The 17735-nt window shown below is 41.3% G+C and overlaps 2 protein-coding genes across 3 annotated transcripts; both read right to left on the bottom strand.

Annotated features, from left to right (window-relative positions):
* Positions 1-109: 109 nt before the first annotated feature.
* Positions 110-8452, bottom strand: slc10a7 (solute carrier family 10 member 7). 2 transcript variants are annotated; one of them, XM_071459596.1, is made up of 13 exons: positions 8213-8452; positions 6890-6972; positions 6640-6776; positions 5715-5790; positions 5503-5541; positions 5308-5343; positions 4872-4955; positions 4620-4785; positions 4166-4217; positions 3819-3892; positions 2973-3118; positions 2783-2830; positions 110-2195 (listed from the first exon to the last, which is right to left on the bottom strand). In XM_071459596.1, exons 1-12 carry the CDS (start codon positions 8310-8312, stop codon positions 2810-2812), a joined length of 1014 nt encoding a protein of 337 aa, XP_071315697.1. In that variant the 5' UTR covers positions 8313-8452; the 3' UTR covers positions 110-2195; positions 2783-2809. The 2 variants fall into 2 exon arrangements, with proteins under 2 accessions (XP_071315697.1, XP_071315696.1); XM_071459595.1 differs by lacking the exon at positions 2783-2830.
* Positions 8453-8497: 45 nt separating this feature from the next.
* ttc29 (tetratricopeptide repeat domain 29) lies at positions 8498-15310 on the bottom strand. Its single transcript, XM_071459565.1, has 12 exons — positions 15193-15310; positions 14338-14447; positions 13888-13968; positions 13166-13225; positions 12456-12619; positions 11856-12032; positions 11458-11670; positions 10767-10852; positions 10266-10357; positions 9675-9798; positions 9454-9543; positions 8498-9281 (listed from the first exon to the last, which is right to left on the bottom strand). The coding sequence occupies exons 2-12, from the start codon at positions 14427-14429 to the stop codon at positions 9114-9116; spliced, it is 1347 nt and encodes a 448-aa protein (XP_071315666.1). The 5' UTR covers positions 14430-14447; positions 15193-15310; the 3' UTR covers positions 8498-9113.
* Positions 15311-17735: the final 2425 nt, after the last annotated feature.

Raw genomic sequence — 17735 nt, 5'->3', positions numbered from 1 at the left:
AAATGTTTTCCTATGGATGCTTTGCTTTTAACTAGTTGGTGTAAACTCCCATCCATTACCTTACCTGTTCAAACGACGGCAGTGTGAAGCAGAGAAAAACAAACAATGGTTTTCAAAGTTTGTAGGTTTATTTCCTCATACTTTCTTTTTAAATAAACAAATAGAAGAGCAGACCCATACTTATCCCCTTCACTACCTTTCTTCTCAAAATATACTATTGGCAAAACAATTGCACAGTAAACAGAGACTGACTGTAACCTTGACCGTGACTGGACAATGCAGCTGACCAGTAAAAGGACATTTGTGCTGTAGAGGCTTCTATGATGTCCACATTAACAGTAGCTGACTCCATCATGAAGGAACATTGGAGAAATTTGTTAGAGATGCAGAAACAAGACACAGCTCAAGCTGCCTTGACTGAGAATGTCAATTCAGTAACATTTCCACTCAATGTGAACAGTCTGTTAAGATACAGTAGGTTTCTGTGAAAGATGTGTTCATTTGAAAAAAATAGTTTTTGCACTAATCTTCATCTCACATTTGAAAACTACATTCAGGGATGTGAAAATTCCCAGTGAAGGATGATGCCTCCTCCACCAGCACCACCACAGATACTGTACATCCAGATTACATTCAATTACAAGGTTGTTCGACGTCCAAGGCCGATGTTTCTGCACCTCACAACTACAGTATGGTTAAGGTTAGGGATCGTGGTGATGACAAATAAACTATGGTTAGGGTTAGGCTACAGATAATTATCACCTGAATCTGCAGCTCAGCTTGATTTCAGATTATGCAGGACAAAATTAATCTGTCCTAGTTGTATTCCCACAAACACAATCGGCAGTGTATGTAGATGGGAAGCCGACTTTTAATATGTCAGGTTGTCAGGAGGGTATGTCTAACATGAAAGTCCTTATAGAATTTAACTGAACGTTCAAGGGAGATCAGAAATCATGTAAAATACAAGAAGGATGTAAGGCTATGAGGCAAGACCAATGAATAATTTAGAAGAATTTTACCAAAATGCTAGTGAGCAAAGTCTTTGATGGTACAAATCTGTTAGTTTGGTCCATGGACTTAACATATTCTAAAAATACTGTAATCCTTGTAGGAATGGACTGAAAGTATCTTTCTTGGATGTCATGTGTTGCAGCCCCAGCTTTGATTGGTGGTAATCATGATACATTCACTATCACCCGGCTGAACAGGCAGTTCTAGTGATTTGGTTCCAGAGGTTGAAAACATTGCCTACATTTCAGATTTTTTCTGCAACGTTCAGCTTGATCACGAGGCTATAACAAGGATGAGATTTAGATTCACAACCCCAGAATTTTCCAAGACATTAATTTCTTTAAACTGGATTCAAAGATTTTGGTCGCTGGAATCCGATATGACAGTCAATAGAACAACATCACTTAGACTTAGATTAGGGTATCGCCGACATACAGGTGCATATGTAGACCTTAATTATTCTAAATATTTCATTTTTTTCCGGCTCTTTACTGCATTAGATACAGGGAAGATGACAATATTTTGGTTGATAAATTAGACTCCCTACCACAATGTAATGTTGTACCTTCATTATTTGGATTGATCATTAGTTAGCGCAACACCATCCTCTCGCCACATAAGCCTTATTTCAGAAAATGTCAAAAACCAAAACAATGTTACACTGTATATTGTAAGTCAGATCATCCAGCATCAATTTGTTTCTATCAAGAGCATAAATGTAACAAACGTCCACACTTTCTGGCAGTGACAGGAGAAAGAGTAGAAAAGTGTAGAAAATTGCAAGAGAAATACAAAATTATGGTCCCAGTAACTCCACCCAGTAACTCCACCCGTCCTGTTCCTGTTGTTTTTGTTTGTTTAAACAAAAAACACAGCTATGCTCTTTTTGCAGGATTTTTTTGGGTATTCCATATAAAAATAAAACATGTACTTTTGCTTCTTTTAAATATAAAAGAAAATATATGGTGGAAATACGAAAGAGTTTTTCCTTGTTGTAAAAACTGAGAAAATCAAGGCGACTAGTGAGCCCCGTCTCCTCCGCCACGCTGAGGTCTCTGTTGCTTGGTCAATATAAGGCACGTTTGACTACAGTCTCCCTCCGCCTCGGTCTGCGTTGTATCACAGTACAAACACTGATTCCATCCTCGTCAGATGGGCTGCAGAGCTGACAGTTTCACCGCCTGATCAGAGAGAAGGAGAGGAAAGAAGCAGAGAGTGTCAGAAAGTGTGATGTTCAGATTGTAAAAAAAAAAAAAACATAAGAGGAGAGGGAGTGACAGATTTGTCACTTCTGTGCTAAAATGTGAGAATTTTCAAAGGAAGTCTGGTCAGTGAATCCTCCACCTCCACCACCACCACCACCAACAGGTGAATGAGTATTCTGAAATTTATGTATCTGTCTATATTTAAGTTATCAGTTTCCCCATTCAGTTCGAAAAGACTTTTGAATGTTCTGTAATCAATCCAAATATCACCTTTGGCATCGGAAACAGGTGCAGTGTTAATCTTTATTTATCTATGTACCTTCTTCTTTGTTGTTGTTATGATATGATTGGTAACATCGTCATCATACACACCACCATCAGCCCAATACAACCCAACTGGTTCTTGATTAAAGTGAATCTGGTGAGTTTCGTAACAGTGAGTCCAGCAGGAGATTTTAGCTGATCGTTTTCTACAGATCTGCAGTTCTGATTATCGAAGACGAAGAACAATTAACTGTAAATCAGATCAATAATTGTTGTTCTGGAGTCAGTTCTCTACTCACTCAGGGCAGTAGTGTTGGAATGCAGCCCTATCTCAACAACAGACTAGACTGTAGGAGAGGAGACAAGGTGAAGAGGTTAGTGTTGGAATGCAGCCTGTTATTTTAGGAAGAAGAGGACAGTTAACGGTCAGTGATGGAGCTTTGTCCTCAGGCCTCCACCCAGAGCGGTGAGATTTCACTGAGTGCGTACCTTCTGCCGGCTGGTCATCCAGCTGCGGATGGTCGGCACGAGGACGGAGCCGAGCAGGATCTGAGCCGGGTGGTAGATCAACAGGGGGACTGAGATCAGAGAGAGGTGCTCGTAGCCCTCAAACACGATCTTCAGCATGGGGATACCTGGACAGAGGTTGGTAACCAAAGGATTTTAGAGATACTGAAATCATGAGTCTAATTTCACCTCTACATCACCTCCCTAAAGATTTTTAGACTAACTTATTCTTATATTTAAATATTCATTATTTTGTCCCTAGATAAGTGTTTAAAAGCCATTTTAAAATGTTCTCTGCACTGAATGGATTTAAAAATTCAAGCCTCAAATTCTACAAAACAACACAGAAGACATGATGTCAGTTTCTGTGTTTTAACAATAATGATAAGAAAACTAATTAACTTTATTTGTATAGCACTTTTCATACACAGGATGCAGCTCAAAGTGCTTTGACAAATATAAGGATAAAGGTAGTTGACACAGAGAAATCAGTTTAAAAGAAAAACAAACAAAATCAACTCTAAGAGCTAATTAAAAGTTAAATTTTTAATTATTTATTTTAATTTCTCATCTAATTTCTCAGTATTTTTATAACACAGAGTCTCTTGTACTGATCCTGTAGGACTGATAGATACTTTCTAAATGAGTCGACACTGTTTCTTAAGTTTTCACTGCAGTTTCACATCTTACATTGTTTAGTGTTCGGTATATTTTGAAGGTAAACAGCAGGGTTTTTACACAGGCTTGAACCAAGGATCATATTTCACCTTTTCACTTTCTCAAAACCTCTGCGTGTGTGTGTGTGTGTGTGTGTGTGTGTGTACCTACCCAGAGTCAGCGATTTGTGTGTGGAGCAGAACATGATGGCGACAGTGTCTGCGGGGCTGAATCCTGAGCCCGACCTGCAGAGGAAATAAAGATGGCTATTGAAGACATTTGATTTGTTTTTATTCTATAAATCAACTTGTTACTGTAAAAAGTCAGTTTGCAGACTGACATTACATCAGCTCAGAGTAATTCACGGGTTATAAGAGCTGCTTCATTCCTTAACAGCTGGATGGAAACGTAGAGCCTGAGCTGAGACTGGTGTGGAAAGTGTGAAACTGATGGAAGAAAGAGGGAGGAGTAGAGGATGGAAAACAGAGGAGGAGAAGGAGGAAGAGGAGGAGACTCACCTGGTAGAAAAGGCAAATGTGAGCAGCATGAAGCTGAGCTGGATGGAGAAAACTGCAGAGAACGAGAGAAGGAGTTCACTTCAGTGTTCAACTAAAATCCACAGTGTTACTTCAGGTGGGCGGGGCTTGGGGCATGGCTGAGAGCGGTGACTGCTTTGCTGTGACATCACAAAGTTCCAGAAGTCCTGACGGCTGGTTTTAAGGCTCAGTTTCTGAATACAGGCTGTGTGCATTTCTCTGTGGACTGAGGCTTTGATACTTTCACAGTATTAATATAGAACCTAGACCTGCTTTATAATCACAAACACATAGATATCCTTTAGACTGGATGGTGCTTTAACACTTTTCCCTGTGTTCAAATTTTGTATTTTACCTCATGTGGCCGTAATGTTTTACATAAAGGTGTGTGAATAACACACACACACAAACACACACACACACACACAGTACTGACTGATGAGGACGACCAGCAGCAGGCTGGTGGGGTCCAGCTCGATGTTGGGGTTACTGAAGGTGTCACAGAAGGTGGTGTAGATGATCATGAGGAGGACGGCGCTGCTGACGGCGCCAAACGGAGGCTTTCTCCGCTCGAGAAACTCCCTGAGGAAACTCCGACACACCTGCACACACACACACAGATTTACACCTCTGACGGCTGACAGTTCAGACATATCTGTCTCTATAAACCACACACAGAGATTCCTACCTGACCCAGGATCAGAGGCACCACGACGGTCATGAAGAGCTGAGAGAAGATGGAGGAGAAGGGAACGGAGGACGAAGAGCCGAGCTGGAGGAGGAGGAAGAGGAGAACTAAGAATTAAAATGAATCCAGCACAGTTAGGTCACAAGATGTACGACTGTTAAACCTGCAACAGCTGATTATTTGGTGATGTGGAGGCAGTGTAAACAAGGACGTATCATCACCTTTCAGGTTGCTATGGTGATCTTGTCACTGTAGAAACCAGCTGCATATTTACAGAACAACATGATCATCTTGTTTGTCTCCACCTGATGAATCTAAGTCCAGTGTTCCCTCTCTTTTAGCTCTGTGTTTGGTCTCCACCAGCTCCTGAGAAAAGGTGGTGTCACAGTGCACAGTGTGTGTGTGTGTTGTCAGTGTGAGGTGTGGTCTGACTTACAAACAGCAGCAGCAGCACTGGAGTCACTATGATTCCCTGCAGAGCAGAGAGACACGGTTACAGCTCCCACTCCCCACAGAGCTCACACTGATGCTTCGTTACTGTTGGACTTGTTTACAGTTTAATTAGTTTCATCACACGCGTCTATAACACACTCCTCTAATCTGAACCTTAACCCTGAAACCAACGTCTCACCAAGAAGCTTCCAAACGCTGAGTTGAAGATGGCAGCAGCCTAGAGGCGCACACACGCACACACACACACACACACACACACACACACACACACATATATAGATACAATCAGTAACCATGACAACAACATGCCAACACACCGTTTATTATTTAATATCACTCCATTTGTCAAACACTGGAGGATAATAAGCTGCTAACACGTGAGTGGGTTACCTCGTTGCCTCCGACAGCCTTGGTGAGAATGACGGCTGAGGAGACCGGAGGGGGCATGCAGCTCACCGTCTGTAACCTAGGCAACCACAACACCAGGACAAAGAGGATGAAAAAGGAAGGAGAGGAATCATCATCATCATCATCATCATCATCATCATCATCATCATCATCTGTTTCTACCTTTTATTTCCTCCGCCCCCGTCGCTGAAGAGGTCAGAGGTGAGTGAGATTGGACCAATGTAACACTCATCATAATATCATTATATTATAAAACTGATGATCATGAAAAATTAATTGTTACTTTCTTATTTCTGTATTACACATTTATCACAGTTTCCACCTCAAACTCAAACCTAACATCGAGTCCTCAGTTCCTGCTGAAATGTTTCCATCGCACCATTTTTTCCAAATAACAACTGGTCACGTGACTCTCCAGCTGCCTTTTTTTCCCGCCTTTTCTCTGAGACTTGTTTGTTTGTAAGGATCTGAACGTCCTCAGTGACAGTGCACCTCCATCAGTGATGGTGGATCCTCCTGTCTCATAATCAATCTTTGATCAAAGCGCCCCAATGTGGCGTGGAGAGTCATTACACCAAAAGCTGCTTTCAATGACAACACGACTGTTTCGGTTTTGGATGAATTTGTCTCTTTTTTTAGTCAATTCATGGACAGTTTTGATTTTAAGGGGCGACTGAGTCATGCAGAAAGTTACACACACACACACACACACACACACACACACACACACACACACACACACACACACACACACACACACACACACACAGAGCACTGTCTGTAGTAGTAGTGAATGTGGGTCTTTCAGTCTGAATATGATCACCTTTCAGGTACAGTGAGGCAGGGCCTTGAATAAAGGACGGCATTCACACACACACAAACACACACACACACACTCTCTTCCTACCCTCTGAGCAGCCATTGGTCGATGGCGGTTAGTGCGAGCACTCTGAGCAGCAGCCAGACGGCCAGCGGGAAGAAGATGAGCGTGAAGGACTGTACGAACAGGTGGAGGCGAACGTGGAGCAGCGCACTGGTCAACTCCTGCAGAGACACAAAACAAACCTCTGTCAGACTTTTATCACTCACATGAGTCTGAATGAGTCATCTCATGTTTAGTGACAGACGCAGGATCAAAGGGTCAGTCGTTTTCTCACCTCTGTTTTCAGCGACAGGCCGCTGTTGAAGAAAATGAGTGAGACGGCGACGTATGCAACGGTGATCTCTGGCTTCAGTGGACCTGAGAGAGGGAGGAGATGTAAAAAATACATAGAAATAAAACATTTATTATCATTCAAACATATGAACTGTAAATTATTATAATGCCAAATGGAAATTGCAACACTGTGTGGTTATGCAGATCAGAAACTTTCCAACTAATTAAGAAACTTTGTCTATGATAAAGAACGGCTGGTGGACTTGATTTAAAACCGAAAGCAGCAGCAGCCAAGACACAATTAAATTAAGTAAACACTTTGCTGCAACTTTTGCTCTTTAAGTCCGGAGTTTACAAGGAGTACCTGAAGGCAGCACCCTGACAGTAGCAGCACACCTCCATATCTAATCCACAGGATTAGATATGGAGGTGTGACTAAGTGCTCTTATCAGTTAAGGCAATGGCTTCTCTCAGTCAAACATCGACTTATCTTTATCACAACTTCCATTTCTTTCTAAAGTCTGGGTCTCTGGGTCACACCTGATTAAATACACCGCTGAGGTTAATTAGGAGTCTATAGCCATTTATGATGTGAGCCAACAGGGCCCGCACACGTGTTGTGTTGACATTACAGCTGCTGAATGCAACGTGTCACTACAGTGCCAGGTAGGACACACACACACACACACACACACACACACACACACACACAGAGGAACCACTGTGACGGAAGGTCTACTAGCTCCAATAGGCGTCACTTCATCCTGCACGATTCGTAACGAATTCCCATTTAGAAAATCTAGAAATTTACAATTGTCTTACTTTTGCACAAACATACCCATGAATTATGCCATTCATATATAAATAACCATAATCAATAACACTCAGTTTTGTTTCGGCGTACATCATGTATATGTGGTCAGCCATAATTCATTAGAAATTACAACTTGTGGATCAGTTTTCGTGCTGTTCCTACAGCCCGTCGTCGCTGGCGCGATGGGAGAAACAGTTAACCAAAGTATAAAAATTGACAGTTTACTCTAAAATAAAACGCTGGCTAGAGAACCACTGTCATGCCGATGTTTTCAGTGAGTCCTCCCGGTGATTGTGAGGTCTAAAGTTTGTCCCCATGACATTATGTGTGACCATGAGCCGAGAGTAAAGATAAAGATGAGAAACTCTTTCCGAGCCTGGCACCAACAAGCCAGAAGTAGCCTCCCTCGTTGGTTAATCTAACGCGGATCCTGGTGTTTGTCACACGGTTGGATCCACAATCACACATTTCTTCAGTGAACTTCAGTTGCTCAAACTCCGACACACTCACCTCCTCTGACTCCGACGCCGGGCTGCAGTTTGGCCGATAAGATGACCAGCACTATCCCGATGATGAACCACTCCTTCCGTATCCTCGCCAGGAGGCCCATCGCTCAGCCGCGGGGCTCACCGGTTCACCCCGCCGGCCCCCGGTCACTCCAGCCGGACCCAAGTTTCACGACTCCGCTGCTACTCCGGAGGTTTTTCTGTCAGAAAACACAAGCAGAACAAGCGGAGCTTTCTTCCGGACACATGGGTATCAGCAAGGCCGTAAAGACTGAGGGAGAGGCGCAACGAGTTTTATCAACATTTTATTACCATATTACAGGTAACATGACCAGTACAGGTACAAGTGAAGCGCAGATAGGAAACACAGGTAAAGATATATTTATTATATCTTTAAATAAAAACTGAATGGGGTCATTTGTAGTTAAAACCAAGGTTATCAACTTCAGTGTTACAAAATAAGCTGAATTTTAGCACAGTTCAGCATCATGGTTTTTATTAGCTGTAATGGAGTTTCTTATTAGACCTTCATCCTCTTCCTCATTTCCTCTGCTGCTCTGAACAGCTGACAGACAGCAGGAGCGCCCGCCTTCTCTCCTGTTTCTCCACATGGTTTATAACATACTCACTTCTGATGGGATGATGACATTTGTTTACCAGATTTTCTGTTTGTTTATTAGCTAATTATCCTACAAACAGGTTTCCAGCTTCACATCATTTAAGCTGTTAACTATCATGCTGCGTTCATGTGCTTCGGAGAAAGTCTGATATATACATATATTCGGAGGCTGTATCCAACCATTTCTGTGCCTATGCTCCATTATCTCCATATTTAAACAATATCATATCAAAGGAATGAACAAGAGTGTATTTGTCTTTCACCAGGATCATTGTCTGATAAGGAGTTAGTGCCAGGCAGGAGCAGCAGGACCTGTAGAGTCTGGACAGAGCTCCTGACATCCTCTGGTCCCTTTCCAGGTCAGCAGTCGTTGCAGGGCCGCAGGTGAGACCGTCTCCATGTCAGCGCTGTGTTTTCTGATCAGGGAGTGAGCGCGAGCATTGGCCAGCAACGCCTAACAGAGCCAGAGACAGAGGAACGGCTGGTAACGTATCATCAGGAGACACTGGGTGGTGGATAAACTGTGACACTGATGACAGGCGCTGATTTAGCGTTAAATCTACTGCAATGCTAATCTTTATTGAAGGAGATGTATCTGTGCAGTCTAGACATTTAAAAACATGAACCTGTGCTTCCTTCAGCAGAACCTCATCCTCTATGTCACTGGCAACTTCATAACCCTGAAGGAAGCACTCATAAGCTCTCCTCTGCTGACCCTGGAGACGGGGGGGGGGGCATTTTGAGAGAAAACAGGAAGTTACCTGAAGTTCATAACTCAGAAATTTTACTAAAATAAATGAATGAAATGGTTAATGGTTGTGTGTGTGTGTGTGTGTGTGTTCGGTACCACAGTGTAGTAGATATTGCCCAGACACTGGCAGGCGTCTGCCAGGTTGCGTTGCAGTCTGTTGCTTCGAGTGATGTCGACTAACTTCTCCAAACACCGGGCTGTCTCATCTATATTTCCCTGACTGTCTCACACACACACACACACACACACACACACACACACACACACACACACACACACACACACACACACACACACACACACACACACTAAACACCTGTACTGGCACTGGCAGGTCGGCATAGGTAGATTCATGTACATTGAAATATACACAGACCCAGAGCTAAGTAAACATTCACACACTTGACAAACAGTAGTAAAATGAGTGCGTGGACACAATCAGGTTTCTGAAGTGTCCTGTATTTGAGTTTTCATATGTAAACATCCTGATTTCAAAAACCTGATCCTGGTTTAGAGAGGCCTCGATATGCTGGAAAGAAACTGGGATTCTGTTGCATGTATACTTATTTAATTAAAGCTACTGCAGGTGCAGGTTTGTCTTCAGCTAGGTGGTGGCAGTGTGTGTGTGTGTGTGTGTGTGTGTGTGTGTGTGTGTGTGTGTGTGTGTGTGTGTGTGTGTGTGTGTACCTCTCCATGGACTTGGCCATAGCCTTGTAAGCCTTTACCAATCCGTCTGCTTCCTGCAGTGTGCCGTAAATCTGCATAGAAGTGCTGAAGAACTGGACACACAGTTTCATTACTAAATAAAATAATAAGCACATTAATTTTAAATCTTAAGTCTGGTGATTCTCTGTCTTTTTCTTAATGTCATTAAACGCCACAATCAGAGCCAAACTAAAAATGAACATATCCTACAAACACGTGTTGTCTGTGCATCACAGCCTCTGAGCCACAGAGCTCCACTGTTTCCAACAGCAATTAAAAACACACCAGTGAGTCAGAGTTGCACTGGGTGACCAGCTCCTTCATCACAGTGAACTCACACACTTATTTAGGCTCAGACCTACACACACTATCCTGCTGATGTTAATACGCCACTGAAAATAGTCCTCAACAAACAATTTCCTCCTGTTTGTTTGCTCATAAGGGAGAGCTTTACCACACACACACACACACACTCTCAGGTACCTTTGTGGCTGTGTTGTGGTCTCCTGTGTGCTGATAGGCCACTCCCAGTCGATAGGCGGCCTCCCCTTCGATCTGTTTGTCTTCAGCTGAAACAGACACAAGTAACTACACAACTCATATCTGTCGTATTTAGTCTAGAATTTTGAGTTTTAGTTATTCTCAGCCTTTGGTAATTTCTCTCTCTCTCTCTCTCTCTCTATATATATATATATATATATATATATATCCTGTTCATCATTTATTGTCTCTGTCCACTGAAAACCACTTAGCTCTGATTGTGGTTGTTTTAAATTTACAGCCGTGTCAGTTTAGTTGGAACATCTAGGCAGTCTAATACAACAATAAGTAAAACTACCTCCATAAAGGCTCTAATGTTCAGCTTTAACTTAAAGAGAGTTTAGAGAAGTGCTGGTTCAGTTTGGAAGATGTCCAGGAGTTTGTGGTGCTGTTAAATTATGCTGCATCATGCTGTTGTGTTTCTATTGTCATCTCCAACAGAATATAATGCAACATGATTTAACAGCACCTCATCCTCCAAAATGACCATCAAGGTTCAATAAAAACTGAACATCATAACCTTCATGATGGAGGATTTATTACAGGAGTGTTCCTAATAAACTGACACAAAGTTCAGTCGACATTTTCACAGGACGGCGAGGACCACTCGTATTCACTGACTGCTTCCACCTACACTCAGTGGCTATTTTGTGGGCCTTGTGGAGCAGCTTTAGGGCCTCTTCGTAGTTTGCAGCGTCCAGCGGAGCATCGGCCAGCTGGTTGTAGATCCCCCACAGTGTCTGGCGGCCCCGCAGCCTCAGCGGTCGACCGCTTGAGTCCAGCCAGCTGCCGTCCTCAGCCTGTCTGACGCACAGCTCTGCCTGATGCATCGCCTCCTGCAGCTCTCCTGCAGGACAGAGAGGATTCTTTGTGAAGCAACTTTATTCACCTTTACCTTCTATAATCATTTCTGTTTGTGATTCTACTCTCTATTTTCACACAGAGACTATGCAAGGAACATTGAAGTTTTTAGTTATTTTATTTGTCAACCATCTTTATGTGTTTGTGTGCGTCTATGTGTGCACTGTCCACCTTGCTGCAGGTAAAGCTCAGCCATGCAGGCTCGGGCCTCAGTGGCTGGTCTCGAGCGCCCCCCTTGCTCTCTGTCTGCACAGCCGTGGTAGAAGTGTAAACTCAGCCACAGATCCTCTGGAGCCGAGAAGAACCGAGCCAACAGCAGACGCTGCTCACACAGCACAGACCAGGAGCCTACACACACACACACACACACACACACACACAAGCACACAGGAAACACTGTGAGGAAAAATCTGCTTGCCCCCATGTACCTCATTATATCTTGCAAGGTGGATAACAAACCTCTATACAGAAAATCCTTAAATTTACAGTTAACTATCTTATTGTCATGTACACATATTAATCTGACTCCTAATTTAAATCTTACCATAAGAAATTATATTTAATCTTCATTTCCGCTTACATCCCATATACGAGGCAGCATGTATTTAAGTGGAAATTCAACACATTTTATCAGTCAGCACACTTTGTGTTAGCACGCCTTCTGTTTTCAGAAACCACATATTACCACATTTAGTATGCATGTTTTTATGTCTTATTTTCTATTAATACCAACTGAATTAAAGTAAATAGCACGTGTATGTGTGCTTGTACCGATCCTTTCAGCCTGCTCGGCCCGGCTCAGGTGCAGCCTTATGGTCTCTAGTTTGTCTCGCTGTTCCTCCAGTGGAGTCTGAAGACTGAGAGCTGATCCAGGTTCAGCCGCCGCCCTCCGGTCCTGATCATATTGCAGGACAAGGAAGAGCTCCGAGAACGACCTGAGAGAGAGAGGAAAGAGAGAAGGGAGAGAGCAGCAGCGGTTGTAGCTGTGGCAGTCACTATATAAGAAAGAGAAAAACTGTACAAGCTCACTGGCAGCAACAAATAAAGACAAGTCATGTTTACTTGTACAATAAAATACATCATGAATTTTATTTCACAGTAAAACAGTGACTAATTGTTCAAACCAAAACCCCAAACCCTAACCAAAATAATTTACTGTTTTCCTCCCAAGACAAAGGCTCCATTCAGTCAGATGGTATGAAAGTTTAAGTTTATGTGTCTCACCGACCCTTTTTTTATTTTAAATATGATGACATCATGATCTAATCGCCAAAGACTCTCACATCTATCACTTTTCCTCTCTTGTTTTAATGAATGAAAGGTTTTCTGACGCTGACTCAGAATGAAGTCTCTCCCGATTGAAATCCATGTATCTAAACAACAACTAAATGCCGCTTTATATAGTTTGTTCCTCCTCAAAAACCCAACACCACTGCCCCAAAGATCACAGATACAATGACAGCAGATGGAGACAGAGATACCTGTGATAGCCTTCTTGAAGCATCTGCACACAGATGTTGTGTTTCAGACTGTTTCTGAACCTGGAGAAAACAAAATGTGAGAGAGGGAAAAACAACGAATCACAGCATCACGGGAAAATATCAAAAACTGACTGAGTTTTCACTCAAATGTCTGCTGAGACTCATGATTTCTGTGCTCAGTGAGTTATTACTTTGATCAGCAGCGGAGGGCGCTCCAACCTTTGTACTCAATTTATTCATGAATAGCAGTGAGTTTACAGCTGCAATAGGTCAGTAGAGTCAGTAGAGTAAAGGGAGGCTTTAATGGCTTCCAGCCAGTAGTCAAAAATAATAAATACAGTAGTAGATAAAAACTGCAATAAACACTAGTACAGTAGAAAGATTAATGTCAAGGTCACTGTTTTCAGGCCAAATATATATTTTGTTTAGACCAGTCAACAGCTGATGGAGTCAAAGATCTTATATACAGTGCATCCGGAAAGTATTCACGGCGCTTCACTTTTTCCACATTTTGTTATGTTACAGCCTTATTCCAAAATGGATTAAATATATTTTTTACCACAAAATTCTACACACAATACCCCATAATGACAAAGTGAAAAAAGTTTGCCTGAAACTTTTGCAAATTTATTAAAAATAAAAAACAAAAATATAACATGTACATTTAACTCTTTTCACTTGGTCATTATAGAATTTTGAATTAACATGGAGACTGAACTCACTGTGCAATTTCTTGCTGGGAGAGGTTTTGAGCTGATTTATCTGATACTGATCTTGTTTGAAGGGACTCCTTCTGCTTCGTCCTGCAGACCACACACACACACACACACACACACACACACACACACACACACAAACACAAAGAGCCTTTACTCAAATACTGTCCTAAACAGTTTTGCAGTGATGCTTTCACTGTGGGAGAGTTTATACTATTACTCCACTGTATTTATCTCATGACTGCAGTTAATGCTCACTGAAATAAAAACATACAATGAGCTAATAAAAAGCTGATGTGGTAAAGTAAACCAGTCTGTAGAGCAGCTACAACATTCAACTGTTTAAATCCACCTCAACTTCAAGACTTAAGATCCACGTTCTACTAAAAATATGAAAAATACAGTCAATGCGTCTTAACTTCTTGCACTTTTTGTGTTATTTCCTTTTGAACACACCTGTACTGAGAACCTCTCCTCCATTTGTTGCTGTTGGTGGTAATTTCTGGTAGAAAGGACCCAGTGCGCCGCCGTGTTACAGCAGTGATCATCTTCACCTGTCAGTCAAACTAAAGGAGACAGAGGCCCAGCTCAAACACTCCTGCTGGATTTGTTTTGCTTTCATGTCCAATAACCACGTCCAGGCAGCAAATAGCAGCATTTTGTGCAACCTTGCAACCTTTCATTTGTTGTTAAATTTGCAGGTTGTGTTACCGACATGCTTTGTTATATTTTCTAATTAATTATTTTTGTTGCTGTGTCTTACTTGCTGCTCCAGTTAAATAAAAACAAAGTAAAAGTAACTGCATTAGTTGAAGTTACAATACAATCTAAGGCAGCTGTGAAATCTGTTACCTGAGAAAACTGCTGATGAAGACTGAGAAATATGATTGAAAGCTCTGGAAACTGAGATTTTCTAAGGTTGAGAATAAACTGTAATTCCTCACTTTTAACCTAAGTCCTAACATGTATGTGTAACAGCTAAAACCTTGAACAAGGACCTTGAGTTTTATCAAACTGTGAATTTAACAAACGATGGATAATTAATTGTATTCACGTTATCTTCCTGTATTTGTTATATAACTTTTTATGGGAGAAACGACCCAAAAATACTGGATTCTGTGGGTTGAGAAGAGGCTAACCCACAACTGAGCTAGCTAGGCTAAAGCTAAGCTAGCTGTTTACCGTTATATCTCATCCTGAACAAGTTTTACGAAGTTTACAAGTTTAAGTTAAAGTAAGTTTCTTTCTAATGACACCACGTTGAGCATAAAGCGGAATCGGACATAGACAGAGACAGAAATATGAACATACCTCCGCTGAAGACGCAACTTTAATCATCTCAAGTCTCCACAACTCCAGCCGCGTTTCACCGTCACCATGACAACACCGGAGAGGCCGCGTCCCATCTCTGACACCAGCTCAACTCTGACCCGCGGCTCGGTTCCATTCAGGAACAACTCAACCTTAGCTGTCCCCTTCAACGGAGACAGAAAATCCTCAGGATCTCCTTGATCTTATACTGTGCTGTTTGTTTGGTCCTGTTACACTCCCCAGAATGACTGACACCCCAGTTGTGTGCAATATATTCACATTATTATTATTATTATTAATTTCACATATATTACTTTACTATTCAACCCGCTTTATAACCTGCTACCTACATTTCCTTTTTTAGTTTAGCTGTCTCTCTTGTTAAATTTGTTCATATTAATTATTAATTTGATGCTTTTATATTGTTACTGTTAATGTTTTGTTTTTGTTTTTTTGTACATTATTTTGATTTGTACATTTCTGAATGAGTTCTCTTGAATGTTTAATTTTCAAGATGCTGCTGTGCACATCTCTAAAGAGCATGATTTCAAAACATTTACTTTGTGGGTTAATTCTCCTTGTTTACATATTATCTTCTCTGTATTTCTCCTTCTCCTTCTCCTGTAACATCTGTGGAAACTTCTGTTTTTTTTTTTACAGTCCAGCCATATTTTTAATGTTCAATATTAAATAATACAGGATGGCCCAATCAGAGCCAAGACAAGAAGTATAGTTACCACAAAGTGAACAAAACATTAAAACACAGAAAAGTGACATGGTAAGAGCACATCAGCAACACATAAGTTTAAGACAACAATATGGTAGCGGTTAATGTTAAAAGACAATTATAAACATCTGCATGAGAAATAAAAGAAGATTTCCTGTTGGGGTAATACAAAACACACACTTTTTTTCAGATGTTTGACGTGTTTGGAGTAAAACTTTTCCATCTCACTGCAGCTGGGATGGAAACTGTGTCATGCTCGCTCTGTGGTGGTGGACGTGTTTCTCCTCTTCAAAGAGCCACAGAGTGTCTAATAAAGTTTCATGCTCAGGGTGGAAATCAGCAGCAGCTGAGACAGAGAGGCTGTTTCCTGTCTTTCTTTGTTGCATGTTCACCGAGTCTCTGCGTCTCATTTGGTTTTGCTTGTTCTTCTCGTTCTAATTAGCTTCAAGTGTAATTTGTTCATTAACAGTTTTGCTTTTGAAGAGAAAAGCGAGAATCAAACCATGTTTTTTTTACATGGATCTTCCACCAGTGGAGACTAATAACATAAACTGCTGTGCACTTTGTTGGTGGTCGGACACCAACTGCAGTCTGTCTGTTTCTACTTCAAATAAAAACATTTACCAAACACAGTATTTACAATTACAATACGTCGCTTCATCCCTGCAATTCAAGAAATAGTAAAATAAATCTACTGTAATAAATCATTTTAATTTAATAAATTATTAAATAAATCTCCTTATTCCTCACTTTGACCTGCCCCCTTCTGTGTCCAAGCTTTCTGATCGTGCATCAGACATAAAGTGACGGTAACATTACATAAAGTGATGCGCACTGATAATAAAGGAGAAGATTCACTAATGTAAACAACGCAGTGAACTAAACTAAGAAAACAAAGACTTTGTAACTTCCTTAATGTTTTCAAACATTCAAGTGCATCAAATTCAAATGTACTATCCACCAATGCCTTGCTCAAGTGCTCTAAGTGTGTCAAGATGTTGTGATATTGTCTGTGTGTGTGTGTGTGTGTGTGTGTGTGTGCGTGTCTGTTAGAGATCCCATTATGTGCCTGCATGGTTCAAGTCACGTAGAGCTTTCATTTGTTTATCTCTGTGTTTACCGTAACAAACAACTCACTCACACACACACACACACACACACACACGGCCCACATACTGTATCTCCTCTCAGTTACTAAGATAACACAGACTTCTTGTGAAACCAAATTTAAGCTTTGACAGTGATTGAATCTCTGTCTGGTAAAATGTCAGATAGATAGATAGATAGATAGATCACATCCACAGGTTTGGTTTGGACTAATGCACACATGATGCAGATGTGTAAACACAACTTGTACTGCACGTGTTGTTGCCACGAACACGTTCCTTTCAGGAATACCACAGGCTGCGTGTCACCGACAGATGTTTAAACCTCTGGAACGTCACAGCAGATCATGGACAGTGGTGAATCATCAATTCATCTCAGAAAACAAAACAATCAAGTATCAAGTATATCGTTTTTCTTGTTGGTTCATATTGGTAAATTATATTGACTTTTTTGGAAAGAGAGCTTTCAGAAAAACAAGCTCAGGTTTTATATGCGAGGCCATAAAAGGAATAAATTCTTTAAGGTCGCTATAGACAATGTTTATCAAGCAAACCCACAGTGTTTTAGCATCTGTCAGCTCATTGTTGTGGTGAAACTTCACAACTAGCTAGTGAACATTTAGTATTAAGCAGCTAAAGAGCCAGAGGAGTTGGTAGAGATGAAAAACAGAGCTAAAAGAGAGTGAATATTGGACTGGGATTCATCAGTT

This window comes from Trachinotus anak, unplaced genomic scaffold (assembly GCF_046630095.1).
Source record: "Trachinotus anak isolate AG129_WGS33_773 ecotype Australia unplaced genomic scaffold, CSIRO_AGI_Tana_v1 ptg000023l, whole genome shotgun sequence".
NCBI classification, from domain to species: domain Eukaryota; kingdom Metazoa; phylum Chordata; class Actinopteri; order Carangiformes; family Carangidae; genus Trachinotus; species Trachinotus anak.
The sequence above is the reverse complement of the archived record's forward strand: the minus strand, read 5'-3'. Positions and strand labels throughout refer to the sequence as shown.

Coding starts and splice junctions, on each gene's coding strand:
- slc10a7 (XM_071459595.1), bottom strand. CDS start 8,312: ATGGGCCTCCTGGCGAGGATACGGAAGGAGTGGTTCATCATCGGGATA. Junction 3,893..4,165: donor ACATTTGCCTTTTCTACCAG/GTGAGTCTCCTC, acceptor TTTCCTCTGCAG/GTCGGGCTCAGGATTCAGCC. Junction 3,119..3,818: donor ACACAAATCGCTGACTCTGG/GTAGGTACACAC, acceptor ACCTCTGTCCAG/GTATCCCCATGCTGAAGATC.
- ttc29 (XM_071459565.1), bottom strand. CDS start 14,429: ATGATCACTGCTGTAACACGGCGGCGCACTGGGTCCTTTCTACCAGAA. Junction 12,620..13,165: donor CTTCAAGAAGGCTATCACAG/GTATCTCTGTCT, acceptor TCTCTCTCTCAG/GTCGTTCTCGGAGCTCTTCC. Junction 9,282..9,453: donor TTCTGCTGAAGGAAGCACAG/GTTCATGTTTTT, acceptor TGGCTCTGTTAG/GCGTTGCTGGCCAATGCTCG.